Source organism: Balaenoptera acutorostrata, chromosome 6 (assembly GCF_949987535.1).
Source record: "Balaenoptera acutorostrata chromosome 6, mBalAcu1.1, whole genome shotgun sequence".
Lineage (NCBI taxonomy): Eukaryota > Metazoa > Chordata > Mammalia > Artiodactyla > Balaenopteridae > Balaenoptera > Balaenoptera acutorostrata.
The window spans coordinates 120,381,509-120,396,441 of record NC_080069.1 but is presented as its reverse complement, the minus strand read 5'-3'; the positions used below and the strand labels follow the sequence as shown (position 1 = coordinate 120,396,441).

General features: G+C 38.2%; 1 protein-coding gene across 3 annotated transcripts in view; it reads right to left on the bottom strand.

Moving 5' to 3' along the window:
- Nucleotides 1-14,933, bottom strand: part of NUP214 (nucleoporin 214) — a 102,364-nt gene that overhangs the window by 40,229 nt on the left and 47,202 nt on the right. For all 3 annotated transcript variants that reach the window (XM_057548327.1, XM_057548328.1, XM_057548329.1), the window contains 2 exons: nt 13,681-13,780; nt 1,299-1,374 (listed from right to left, as the gene is read on the bottom strand). In XM_057548327.1, the coding sequence (XP_057404310.1) occupies nt 1,299-1,374; nt 13,681-13,780 (176 nt within the window). The remainder of the gene's footprint in view (nt 1-1,298; nt 1,375-13,680; nt 13,781-14,933) is intronic.

The window sequence follows — 14,933 nt, the reverse complement described above, 5'->3', positions numbered from 1 at the left end:
GCCTTTGGAATAAAGGAACATGTAAAATGATAACATAATTTAAAATAAGCAAGCACAAACACTTTTATTTAATTTTGTTTTTTCCGTTTCAATTTAAGTCAGTATTTTTAAATGCTTACCACATGTAAGATCGTGTCAGAGATGGGAATATTGTACAAGCACCAAGAAAACAGAGTCATGCCTGTTTAGCTTGTGGCTATTTCCTCAGTGCCTAACACAACACCTGGCACGTAAAAGGCACTGGGATATTTGATACACAAATGAAGGAAGAAGTTAATGAATGAAATAGGTCCTGGCTCTCAATAAAACTTATAATAAGGTTAGAAAGCAAAACTGTTCAACTTATCCATCTCCAGTCAATGTTCCTTTCCTCTTGGTAAGGCAAGAGGATTTGTGCCTTACCATGTGTCCTCCAAGGTGAACATGGAAAACTCCAGAAGAAAGACCAAATGCTAACTGCTTAAGTGTCATGTTAAGTCACGGCAAGCTAAGGAGTAGAGAGCCACGTCTGAGAACTCACAATAGGCAAGTTCTGATGTTCAATCTCAAACACAGTCTACAATTATTTCTAGAGACAGAGATGAGTAGCAGAGAAACCAGGTTTTCTTAGGGAAAGTTTCAGAGAGCTTGATCTACCTTTCAGCCATCTCCTATTATTTTCTTCTGGATTGTTTAACTGTTTACAGTATAACCTATTTTTGTAAGAGACAATGTTTATCAGGCAAAAGCCTGAAAGTAGACATAACAAACATCACTGAAGATGCAAGGTCTGAAAAACAGGGATTGCAAGAGAAAGCAAGAGAACCTACCTCCTGGACGCTGACACCGAAAGGGACAATGAACGAAGCAGTGGACAGGCAGAAGCTGGAAGACTTGGGTTCCAGCTCTGGTTCCATCGTTTAATAAAAACCGTGGAAGCCTGCGTTAGTCACTTGAGCCCTGGCTTCTTCATTAGTGAAACATAGCTGAACACCTGTCTTGTCTATATGGTTGTTGTATGGGTTAACTAAGACAATGTTAAATGAAAGTAAATTTCAACTCCATACAGATACCCCATACAAATATAGAATTATGACCCAAGATTACCAGGTGCAGAATGTCACATGGCCTACAGAGACAGTATCAGGTCCTAACTGACCTACTAGGTCAAGACTGGCATAAATTGTGGGAAAAGGATCACAGGTCTTTGTCAGACTTATAGTTCATTTAAACAACAAGAGGGCTTAGTACAGTATTGTCTTCAGTTACAAAGACAGTCACTGCACGTCACGTCAGCAAAGCCACAATCAGCAATTTACCTGCTTAGCTTGGTTAGCAGCCGCTGGGGTCAACATCGGGTGCGGTGTTTTGGCTGCAGAGTACGGCACTGAAGAACTGAAAAACACAAAGCATATGCCCAAGAGAAAGGCATGACTGGGTGTAAATCACATTCATCCTTGAGCTAACCTTCTGTGCAAAAAATAATATCAATTTTGGGGTAGAATATAGATGTCTGGGACCCTAATCAAAGTCATTTGACATTTTTCGGATTGAAGAATAAATTCTTTAAATGAAATTTGGGTCTTTAGCATAAAAGTCAAAGCAGTGACCTTAAAATGAATTTTCTTCCTGCAATCCTAAGGAAAAAATTATGAATATTCAGAAGCAGATCCCTTTCTTATCTGGAGAATCAGCCTTATGCACCTCCTCCCCAACACCCACCGCCATTCCGGACCACGTGGGGAATTCCTGATTCTGTTTTCCAAGCCTGAGAAAATGTGCAACAGGATCTATGGGATGTATACGATCTGGCTCAAAGAAGAGATCTCAGCTTCTCACAGCAACCAGCCCTGGGAGCCCAGCGCTCATGATGTCAGCACACAAGAGAGTCAAACATACCACGGTTCCGTTCCCGACCTACACTTCTGCTGTGGTATGAAAAGTGCATCCAGTGTGTGTAGAAAGAGTTCTCACCATCTTTTGTTACCCCTGAACACAGTAAGCAGGGAACTGTTATTTCAATAATTACTTAGTGTTAATATGTGATGGAAAAAAATCACCTGTTTAACGCAAAGCTCTATTCTTGGCTCCTGGGAGCAATTCTTTCCATCAATGTATCTGTCCTCAGTGCAGAGCTACTTTGACTAGTATGCATAGGAATAGCAATTGTAGGCCCTGGTTTTATTTTTCAGAACTCTCATTTAGGGAGAATTAATAATTTTCCATCGAAAGATTAACTCGGAAGAGGAAAGACAAAAATAAGCCCATGCCTCATAGAAAAAAATTATCAAACATTTTAATAATCTTACAGTCACCTCAGGATACTCTCGTGGAATAATACAGGAACCTTCCCAAACAAACTTTATTAGATTCAGAGAGAAGAAAAAAGGCAGTTATTTTCAATGAAACAGAACCTCTTTATTTTCCTACTGAAGAGAGAAGCAGCTGTAAATGTGCGCCTCTCTGAAGAGACACACCCCTGTTCCCCTGAGATGTTCTACCAAACAGGTACGCAGGGACACTGCTCCCCTCATCTGCTGACTCTCCAATGAGAAAAGGAATGTGTGAGTGAGATGCTGGGACTGAGAAATCCCTGGGCGGACACAGCAGACTTAGGTGGAAAAATGGCTGCAGCTCAGGCGAGTCACGAGGGCAATGAAAATCTTTCATGCTTTCTTAAAGATAAGCAAAAAAGAAACTACAAATAAAAAGAAAAGCAGCAAATCACCCAATTTTAGAACATTTTTTCCACCCTAAACTTAGTTACGACATGACGGTAAATTAAATCATGCATGAAGCAGACTGAGTGTAATTACTGTTCTATTTACTTGTGATAATGCTATAAATCTCTTGGATGTCCTAAATCCCCAAACACACAAAATTAGGATTCACAGTACTTACACACCAGGCCATATGACAACCCTGCAGAGAAATGCTGCTCAGTGCAATCAGCTAACAAACCTACTGACTAAATCGGACCCACCACGATCCAAGAGCACAAACAGAAAAGAACAGTATACTACCAAACAAACGTGTTCAAAGACTTGTGCGTGACTATGAACCAAAACAATGGAAATCAACAGCTAGAAATGTTCAAGAGAAGATGGAAATACTAAACTTGGAATTATCATATTTTGGATGACTGTATTCTACTTTCTAGCAGTATGGACCTGAAAAGAGATCACTGGAAATTCATTTGAAATGTTCTGTTCCACAGCTGAAAACAGAAATCAAAGGACCACAGGCAGAGAATGGCACTGTCACATATATTTACTACATGAGCCTACAAATGACATTTATACTACTGCCAACACTAGGGCACTGCTTTAGAAAGGAGGAATGGAGCTACACAGGTCACTAAGAGTAGTAAAATTAGGTTCTTGGAGAAAAACAACTGCAACAGAACTTAAGTTCTCTGACTCTCCATTATCCAGACCATCCTGAAAAAAGTTAATACACAAGTGGAGGTGAACATATCAAGTATGATAAACATCAAAAAATGTCACAACAAACCTCGTTCAAACACTGCCTTGAACACAGGAAAGCCACTTTTTTGGTTTTTTTTGCCACACCCTATCAGCACTGCCTGCCGACATAGGCAGGCTAATGCACACACATTCGAGGGCTGTGTACTCTACACACAATGATAAAATTGACTTAAGATCGTGAAGCATTAAAATGTTGCCTAGGCCCTTTCTTAGTGGTCCCTTAAACTAATGAACTTTAACAAGGTAAATATTCATACTATTGTTGTGAAAGGGGCCAACTACTCATTATTCTACCTATTTCAACATTTTAAAGAGCTTAAAAAACAACAGAGTTGGTTATGTTTTATTTTGGTAAGTCTTAATCATTATCATGTATATCTTTTTATATAGTCACATATGACACAGTGGATCTAAATTGTGAAAGCTGCTAAAGTTAACTATTTAATGACCTATGAATTTTTTGTAATTATTTAAAGGTGAAGCAAGTAAGGAGACAGGACTACTTATCAAGAGCAACTGAACAAATAAATCAGGAGAGAAAAAGAAAATAATAGAAGATATTGAAAACAAAAGCTCTCAGTTCATTTTTCCACCTATCAGACTGTAGTAATCCTAAAGTTTGATAATCTTGGCAAAGATATGGGGAACCAGATTGTCATACACTGCTTGTGGGAAGGGGAAATTGGTATAAGCTCTACTGAGAGAAAGTTGACAACAATTATAAAAATTATATGTATATATATACACTCACATATATGGATATCTCCTTTGCCTCAGCAGTCCTAAAACTGAGAATTTATCCAACAGATATGGCTGCAAGCATGCAAAATTATCTAAGTGTCAAATTATTTTAGCGTTGTTGGTAACAACATAAGAAGCACATCCCTGCATATCAGTCAGTAGAGAAAAAAAAAGCTATCAGTTCACTTTTAGGAGTTTCTTATGTCTTGTTACCACCAACTGTTGTCCCCTATTGGTAAATTTTATGTCTTTGAAGACTCAAATGCTTTCCAAAATATCATCTAAAAGTCTGCTAAATCAAACTGTAGTTTTTGCACGCGTGTCTAGGTGCCAAGTAACTTAAATAATGCAAGTTGGAACTGCATTAGAGCTTTAAAAAAGACCTATATTAAATATGAAAACAGGATTGTTAAGAATTTATAATGACATGGAAAAATGTTAACAATTAAGTTTCATGATTAAGCTGAGAGGTTACAAAGCAGCATGTATTCAGATTTTACTTTATTTATTTATTTGCCCACGCCATGCAGCTTGCAGTATCTCAGTTCCCTGACCAGGGATTGAACCGGGCCACGGCAGTCAAAATGCAGAATCCTAGCCACTAGAGCACCAGGGAACTCCCTCCAAATTTTACTTTAAAAAACTAAATTTTCATGGAATAAAGATGAAGAAACATGTAAACAGTGATTAAACATTTGCAGTGGGAATAAAGGTAATTTAAATTTTGTTCTTTTTTAACTATCTGAGATTTTCATACTATCTAGAGTGAACATTTGTAGTAAGAAAAATAGAAGAATGAAAGTTTTTTTTAAGGTTATGGTAATTACTATAGTTATTATGTTTAAAGTGGGGCAACATCTTTAAGTCAGTGAAGGAAAAAACGGTCAACCTAAAATTCCTTACTTAAGAAAAATATCTTTCAAAAACAAAGATGAAATAAAGACTCTGGAAGACACACACAAGATGGAAGAATTCAGATCTAAACCTGAAGAAATGTTAAAGAAGTCCCTGAGCAGAAGGAAAATCATACCGGATGGAAACCTGGGACTGAACAAAGGAATGAAGAACACCAGGAATGATAACTATATGGGAAAAGAAAAGATATTTTTCTTCTTATTTAGTTCTGTTTAAAAGATAATCACTATTTATAACAACATATCATGGGGTTTATAACATAGGTAGAAGGAAAATATACAACAACAATAGCACAAAGGTGGGGAGGGGAGAAATAGAAGAATACTGTTATAGATTCTTTTACTATATTTTAACAGTATAATCACACTTGAAGATAGACTGTGATAAGTTAAAGATGTGTACTATAAACCCTAATGCAACTACTTAAATAACACAGAGTTACAGCTAATAAGCCAAGGAAAAAGATAAAACAGAATCATAAAAAAAACCACTCAATCCAAAAGAAGGCAGAAAAAGAGGGAAAATGGAACACAGAACAAATGGGACAGACAGAAAACAAATAGCAATATAACAGATTAAAACCCAAACATGTTAATAATCACATTAAATGTAAATGACCTAAGTACTCCAATTAAAAGTCATAGACTGTCAGATTGGATTTAAAAAAAAAAGATGCAACTACATGCTGTCTACAAGAAACCCATTTTAAATATAAAGACACAAGATAGGTCTAAAATAGAAGGAAGGGAAAAAAAGCTATACCACACTAGCACTAAACAAAGAAAGCTGGACTGGCTACATTAACATAGGAGAAAGTAGATTTCAGAGCAATTAATCTTACAAGGGAGAAAGAGAGGTATTTTGTAATGACAAACTGGGTCATTTCATCAAGAGTATGTAACAATCCTAAACATTTATGCAACTAATAACAGAACTTCAACATGAAGCAAAAACTGATAGAACTGTAAGGAAAATAAATCCACAACTATAGTTGAAAATACCAACACCATTCTCATTAATTGATGGAACAAGCAGACAGAAAATTATCGCTATCAACCACCTTAACTTAATTGACATTTATAGAACACTCCAACCAACAAGAGTAGAATACATGTTCTCTTCAAGTGCACACAGAACATGTACCAAGATGATTGATATTCTAGGTCAGGGACTGGCAAACTACAGACCAAAGACCAGCTGCCTGTTTTTGTAAATAAAGTTTTACTGTAACAAAGCCCATGCCCATTCATTTACAGTTTGTCTACAGCTGCGTTCAGGCTGCAATGGCAGAGTTGAGTAGTTGAGACAGAGACTATATGTCCCACAAACTTAAAATATTTACTATACGGCCCTTAAAAAAAAAACCTTGCTGATCCCAGTTATGGGCCATAAAAGAAGTCTGAATAAATCTAAAGAATTCAAGTCATACAAAGCATGTTTTCTGACCACAATAATTAAATTGAAAATCAATAACAAAAAGATATCTAGAAAATGTCCAGTTATTTAGAAACTAAATAACACACTTTAAAATAATCCATAAGTATAAAAAAAAACAAAAGTATTTTGAACTGAATGAAAATGAAAAATAACATATACAAAATCTGTGGGATGTAGCCAAAGCAATTCTTAAGGGAAATTTATAGCACTAAAATGCCTGTATTAGAAAAGAACAGTCTCAAATCAATGACATTAGCTTCTACCTTAAGAAACCAGAAAAAAGAAGAGTAAATAAAACCCAAAGTAAGCAGGAAAATGAAATAATAAAGACCAAGTAAAAAAGTAATAGGAAAAAAAAAAATCAATGAAACCAAAAGCTGGTTTCTTTGAGATCAATAAAATTGATAAACCTCTAGCTAGACTGATGAGGGAAAAAAAGACACAAATTACCACTAACAGGAAAGAGGGAAGTGAAATCATTATGAATTCTATCCACATTAAAAGAATGATAATCAGTGACTATTACAAAAGACGTCTTGCCAATAAATTCGACAACTCAAATGAAATGAACAAATCTCTTGGAAGACACAAACTACCAAAGTTCATTCAAGAAGTGGATAAGCTGAATAGTCCTATATCTGCTAAAGAAACTGAAATTTCCAAGCCAAAATGACTTCAGTGGTGAATTCTACCAAACACTTAAGGATGAAATAATAACAAATCTACATAAACTCTTCTAGGAAACTGAAAAGGAAGGAACACTCCCCAACTCCTTCTGTAAGGCCAGCATTACTCTGATACCAAAATGAAACAAAGATATTACAAAAAACCAAAATCTACAGACCAATATCCCTCATTAAGACATGAAAAAATTCTTACCAAAATTTTAGCAAATTGAATCCAACCATATATAAAAAAAGGACAATACATCATTACCAACAATTGGTTTAACATTAGAAAACTGATCAATCTGACAAGGGCACCAAGACAATTAAAAGGGGGAAAAAAAAGAGTCTTTTCCACAAATGGTGCTGGGATAACTGAATATCCACATGCAAAAGAAAGATGTTGGACCACAAAGTCACACTATTTACAAAAATTAACTCAAAACAGATCAAAGACCTAAATGTGAGACTCAAACAATAAAACTTAGAAGAAAACACAGGAATAAATCTTTATGATCTTGGATTAAGCAATGGTTTCTTAAACACATACCTATATGTAAGACACCTATAGCACAAGCAACAAAAGAAAAAAATAAACTGAATTTCATCAAAATTAAAAACTTTGTTGTTCCAAAGGACACTATCAAGAAAGTGAAAACTACGCAAAGAATGGGAAAACATATTCACAAATCATGTATCTGATAAGGGACTTGAATCTAGATTACATAAAGAATATGACACCTCAACAATTAAGATAAATAACCCAATTAAAAAACAGGCAAAGGATCTAAATAGACATTTCTCTAAAGAAGATACAAATGGCCAATAAGCACATGAATAGACACCCAATTATCATTCATTAGTCATAAGGGAAATGCATATCAAAACCACAAGGAGATACCATGTAACACCCATTAGGATAGCTATAATCAAAAAGATGGACGATAACAAGTATTAGTGAGGATGTGGAGAAGTTGGGACCTCATACATTGCTACTGGGAATGTAAAATGGTGCAGCTGCTTTGGAAAACAGTTTGAACTACATTTAGCTCAAAAAGCTAAATGCAGAATTACCATATGATCTAGCAATTCCACTCCTAAAACATTACCCCAAATAACTGAAAGCAGGGACTCCAACAGATACTTGTACAAGAAGAGGGGAAACACCCATGTCAACTTACAGATGAACAGATAAGTAAAATAGGACATAGGCATACAATGGAATATTATTCAGCCATAAAAGGAATGAAATTCTGACATACGCTACAACATGGATAAATCTCGAAAATTCGAGTGAAATAAGCCAGACACAAAAGGACAAATACTGTTTGATTCTACTTATATGATGTACCTAGAACAGGCAAATTCTTAGAGACAGAAAGTAGAATAAAGGCTACCAGACACTAGAGGGAAGGGGGAGTAAAGAGTTACTATTTAATGGCTACAGTTTCTGTATGAGATAATGAAAAAGTTCTGGAAACAGTGGTGAAGGTTACACAACACTGTAAATGTACTTAATGTCACTGAACTGTACACTTAAAAATGGTTAAATTAATAAATTTTGTTATACATATATTTTACCACAATTAAAAAAAAAAAAAGCTTCCTAACTGTTCTGTTTCTACCATTCCTCACTCCAGCCCTTTTCATCTGTTCTCAATATAAGAACCAGAAGCTTCCTGCTAAAACCATAGGCCAAGAGACCTGTCTGCATTTATCAAAGCTCATGGAATTTTACACTAAAAAAAGGTGAATTTTACTGTGTGTTAATTATGCCCCAATATTTTAAAAAATTGCTAAAATTGCTTTTAATAAAGGAAACATAAATCAGATCAGTTTGCTCAACATCCATTGGTCAGCCAGGTCCTGACCGAGGCTTACCAGATGTTACAAGACCTGTAATCCTGGGCCCCGGCCCCGCTCTCCCTCTCCCTCCAGCCACCAGTGGCTGTCTGGCTCCTTCCTGAACCTGCCAGACATGCTCTCACTACAGGCCCGGTGCTTGGGGCTTTCTTCCTTAGGATATTCATGCGACCTGCTCTCTGGTCTTTGGTCTTTATTCAAATGTTAAGTGTCAAAAGCCACTGCAAGGCAAAATATTACATAAGATGGGAGAATCCAGCTTAATGGTGAAAGAAATATGGTCTGATATTTCTGAGATATTTTAGTCATTAGCCATGTATGAATAGCGCCTTCCTTGTTCCTATTTAAAATTGCAACCCATGTCCAGACAACAGTCCCTAAACCCCTTCTCTGCTTTAATTTTCTCCATCATACCTATCACCACCTAAAATACTATATATTTTACGTACCATTTGTCTCTCTGTGACAAGGGCAGGGTTTGGGCGGTTTTGGGAATCTGTTTTGTTAACTGCTTTATCCCCGGCACCTAGAATAGTGTGTGGCATATAGGAAATGCTCATTAAGTATCTGTAGAAAGAATGAATAAACGAATGCCAAAATTCCTGAAAGGAATGGTCTATCCGGTGTGCTTCGGAAAAAAACCCAACCAACCAAAAATCCCACCGTATTTCTAACCTCATTCGGCCCTGCTTTCTTCATCCTCCATTTCCTGCCAGGTCTCTAGATATACTGGCCTTCTTTCACCTTCACCTCAAACATGCTCTGTCCTTTCCCAGGTCTGGGCTTTTACACATCCTGCACCCTCTGTTTATAACAATCTTCTCTCCACTCTGCCTGGCAGCTTCTGGTCACTGCTCAACTTTCAGCTAAAACACCTTTTCCTTCCCAACCTCCTCATCAGCCCCAGATTCAACCAGATGGCCTCACTGTGTGCCTTCTTAGCACCTTGTACGTCTCCTTCATCCAACTCATTATACTGCAGTTAGAGAACTGTCGATGTAATGGGTCATTTAGTGGCTGTCTTCTTGCTAAGATCTAAGTGCCGTGAAAGCGGGGACCTGGTATGTCTTACTCACTACTGGATCGCAAATACCCAGGGTGTTATCATGCTCATGGCAGACACCCCTTAGGAACCTACTGAATCAAGTGACTGAGCACTGGAGAGGAGTTTAGATAGCCATGGCTTTGCTCCAGATAAACCCTCTTCTTGAAAACAGGAGATGAATATAAGGGATGAGGCCAATGAACATAAGATATACCAACGACAGAAATGTGTAAGCTCATCTTTTTTGTTTGTTTGCTTTTGTTTTAAAATTTTTATTGGAGTAGTTGATTTACAATGTTGTGTTAGTTTCAGGCGTAGAGCAAAGTGAATCGGTTATACATACACATATATCCACTCCTCTTTTTTTTTTAGATTCTTTTCCCATATAGGCATTACAGAGTATTGAGTAGAGTTCCCTGTGCTATACAGCAGGTTCTTATTAGTTATCTATTTCATACATAGTAGTGTGTATATGTCAGTCCTAGTCTCCCAATTTATCGCTCCCCCCCTTATCCCCTGGTAACCATAAGTTTGTTTTCTACCTCCATGACTCTATTTCTGTCTTGTTAAGTTCATTTGTACCCTTTTTTTTTTTAGATTCCACATATAAGTGATATCATATGATATTTGCCTTTCTGTGTCTGACTTACTTCACTCAGTATGACAATCTCTAGGTTCATTCACGCTGCTGCAAATGGCATTATTTTGTTCTTTTTTATGGCTGAGTAATATCCCATTGTATATATGTACCACATCTTTTTTTTTTTTTTAATAGTAATCTTTTATTTATTTATTTATTTTTATATTTATTTTTGGCTGTGTTGGGTCTTCGTTTCTGTGCGAGGGCTTTCTCTAGTTGTGGCAATCAGGGGCCACTCTTCATCGCGGTGCGCGGGCCTCTTCACTATCGCGGCCTCTCTTGTTGCAGAGCACAGGCTCCAGACGCGCAGGCTCAGTAGTTGTGGCTCACGGGCCTTGTTGCTCCGCGGCATGTGGGATCTTCCCAGACCAGGGCTCGAACCCATGTCCCCTGCATTAGCAGGCAGATTCTCAACCACTGCGCCACCAGGGAAGCCCTACCACATCTTCTTTATCCATTCCTCTGTCGATGGACATTTAGGTTGCTTCTGTGTCTTGGCTACTGTAAATAGTGCTTCAATGAACACTGGGGTGCATGTATCTTTTTGAATTATGGTTTTCTCTGGGTATATGCCCAGTAGTGGGATTGCTGGGTCATACAGTAGTTCTGTTTTTAGTTTTTTAAGGCGCCTCCATACTGTTCTCCATAGTGGCTGTAACCAATTTACATTCCCACTCACAGTGTAGGAGAGTTTCCTTTTCTGCACACCCTCTCCAGCATTTATTGTTTGTAGATTTTTTGATGATGGCCATTCTGACCGTGTGAGGTGATACCTCACTGTAGTTCTGATTTGCAAGAAATGTGTAAGCTCATCTTATAATAAATCTCTTTAAGATATTACTCAGAAAAAGTTAAATGCAAAATTAAATATTTAAAATACACTTACCAAACTACTGCTTAAGAGAATCTGAAAGTAATTTTATAATGAATGTAATTGCCTCTCAAGCTTGCTTCTTGGGGGAGGCGGTAACTACCAATTTCCACTTGTCAGTGATGCTTAGATCCACCTATTATTCAACAAGTGGTTATTAAAAAGGAACTGCATTCCAGGCACCACGCTGGGCTTACAGGTTAATTGGACCAGAGTCTAATTCTGTGGGGAAAGGAAGAGAGTTTCTTCGATTCCTTTTTAACTTTTGTGTCTATTTTTCTTAAGTCAGAAAAAAGGGCAAATTCAGCATTGCTCCTTTAACAAAGCCCTTATCAATGATTAACTCAGCTGAACCTTGGAGGGAAACAAAGCCTGAGACAAGATAAAGGAAATCACCAATAGGTGCTTCTCACATATGGTTAACAGCTAAAATATCTGAGAAATACCAGACCATATTTCTTTCACTGTTAAGCTGGATTTTCCTGTCTTATGTAATATTCTGCCTTGCAGTGGCTTTTCTTTGCCTACCCTACACTAGGAATCTGGCTATAATTCCCAAACTCTAATGCATAGTTCTTTCCCTTGAGAAGTTCACAACGACCACAAATGCCATCTTGGTCTAAAGAGCATACCAAAGCTTCAAGGTCACTACAAGATAGGAAAGCGAGTAGGCTTGTTTTTGGCTGTTAGTATGGCCCTGAGATAACTGAGAAATTCCTGGCAGTGTTGATAAATGGACCAATGTGGAAAAAAGAGGCCAGTGGACTAGTGCAGCAGGGCCACTCGATAAAGCCAAAACAGAACAGTGAGCTGACCTGGGGGCAGGGGAGTAGGAGAGAGCTCACGCAAACCGGAAAAACACAGGGTCTGTGGCTGTTCTTCTCACCGCTGGACTAGTAATGGGTACCAGACTCCAACTGCCTGAATGACACTGGTCCTCACGATCCCTACGTTCAGACTGAGGAAACGGCCCACAACTCTTCCCTCTTCAGCCACACTGAAGAGTTCCTGGCTACAAAATACGCAGAGCAACAGGGCACAGGCATATTCTATGAATCGTGCTGCCCAGAACAGTGACACGGAGTCAATGACTTGAATTCTAAACACAGATTCAGACTTAAGAAAAGTCAGCTCTGGGGCTTCCCTGGTGGCACAGTGGTTGAGAATCTGCCTGCCAATGCAGGGGACACGGGTTCGAGCCCTGGTCTGGGAAGATCCCACATGCTGCGGAGCGACTGGGCCCGTGAGCCACAACTACTGAGCCTGCGCGTCTGGAGCCTGTGCTCCGCAACAAGAGAGGCCGCGACAGTGAGAGGCCCGCGTACCGCGATGAAGACTGGCCCCCGCTTGCCGCAACTGGAGAAAGCCCTCGCGCAGAGACGAAGACCCAACACAGCCAAAAATAAATAAATAAATAAATTAATTAAAAAAAAAAAAGAAAAGTCAGCTCTGGCAGCAATGATCTGGCCCTCAGATACGGCATGAAGACAAGCTAGAAGTCTCCAAACAGAGCTGGTGCCTTTTAAAAGATTGTTTTTTCATACAAAAGGTATGAGAAACTTGAAAGAACAGGAATGCCCGGCGAGAGGAAGGAAGGGAGGAGAGACCGTCAGTCTCAAGATCATCACGGGGTTTTCAGAATCAACAGTCTGCATTAGAGTCGAGGTGCCAACTCAGGAGCCCCAAGAGTATTAAAAAACAAAAAAAATCAAAAATCAAACCCTACACCTTACCTGACTTAATAACCGTAATGTATATCCTATGTAGACTTACACATGGCAAACAGCATACTGAGTTTATATCACCAAGACTTTGAAGGTTTATGAGGCAACTGTTACTGCCGGTTGAAGAAGACAATCTCCTGAGAACCCAACTGTGTACCCAAGATTAGCTGTCCACTCCACCCCTCCTATAACCTAAAGTTCTGCAGGAAAAGTAGTCACACTCTGACAATGGCAATGCTGCTCCCTGCAGGCAGTTCACCGCTATTACAGAATAATTCACGGGCTTCAACACAGTGAAGAGTAGTAACATACCCGATCGCTGCAGAGGGGGCTGTAGGATTATTCTTCAATTCCTGCACATTTACCACTTGAGGGACATTCTTCAAAGTTGATTCGGTCAAAGTACTGACAGCTATTTAAATAGAGAAGAGAAAGGCACGTTAACTGCAGTAAAGGATCAAAAATTCTAGCCAGGTATAATGAATAACTGGGACACAAACTTAAGCAGAATGCAAACTTATTATATAAAGGAAATTTAGGTTGTTCTGCAGCACTGTGTTCAGTGGAGCACCTGGCCTACTCCATTCACAAAAGTTATTTGGTGAAGCTTTGCGCAATTTAATCAAATGTACTAGTTTAGAAAAAAGGAATTCCCTAGCCAGCTTTTATACAGCAGAGCTGAGATACCTGCCATATTGTTGGCTTGCCCTGGAAAAGGGCAGAAAGAGCTAGGATTAGCAGTGTTCAGACTAAGGGCTTCTGCCATCCATCGTGCATTTTCATTCAACTGTTCTTTCGCATGAGCTTATTATTGTCGGACTCAGGTGCTGGGAATACAAAAAAATGTCTAAAACATAGTTCCTTGTCTAAAGAAGCTCATGCCTTAGTGAGACAGACACGATGAATAAAATGTGAAAAATGAGGCCAAAAGGCCTGAATTAAGGAATGGCAACAGGGATTGACTTGACATCTACTTATCTATCTTAGGCTTGTCAGCTTTCACGTCTCCTTTTTTGTGTCTTATAATTTAAAGCTGTAGCCCAAGACTTAATGATATTGCATAATTAACTTTTAAGAAGGCCTAAGCAAAGCTCTTAGATCTCTTCCAACTCAATCAGCTTGATTTTGGGCCTGTTCAGCACAATGCTAAGATTCTGCTTGGTCCAACCAATATTTAAAACATCAAAGGTTTCTTATTTTTTCAGACGGCTCAAAAGTGCCTTAAAGTTATCCGGTTTTTGCTCTTTCATATCTATTTTAGATGGCTTAATAAGGGTTTTAATATTTGAACTTTTCCTAGAAATCTTTTATTATTATATAATGGTAATTCTTTTTTGTCTAAATAAAACCATCATGTCTTTTTAGTCTTTTAAAATTTTAGTCTAAATTGCTATGTGTTCTAAGCAGTTATAGAACTAAAAAATAATTTTATTCAGCTAAAACAAAAATATTTGATTTATAGCCGAGTTTCTCAACCTTGGCACTATTGACATTTTGGGGCTGGATAATCCTTTGTTGTGGGGTTGTCTTGTGCATTTAGGATTTTTTTTTGCAGCATTCCTGGC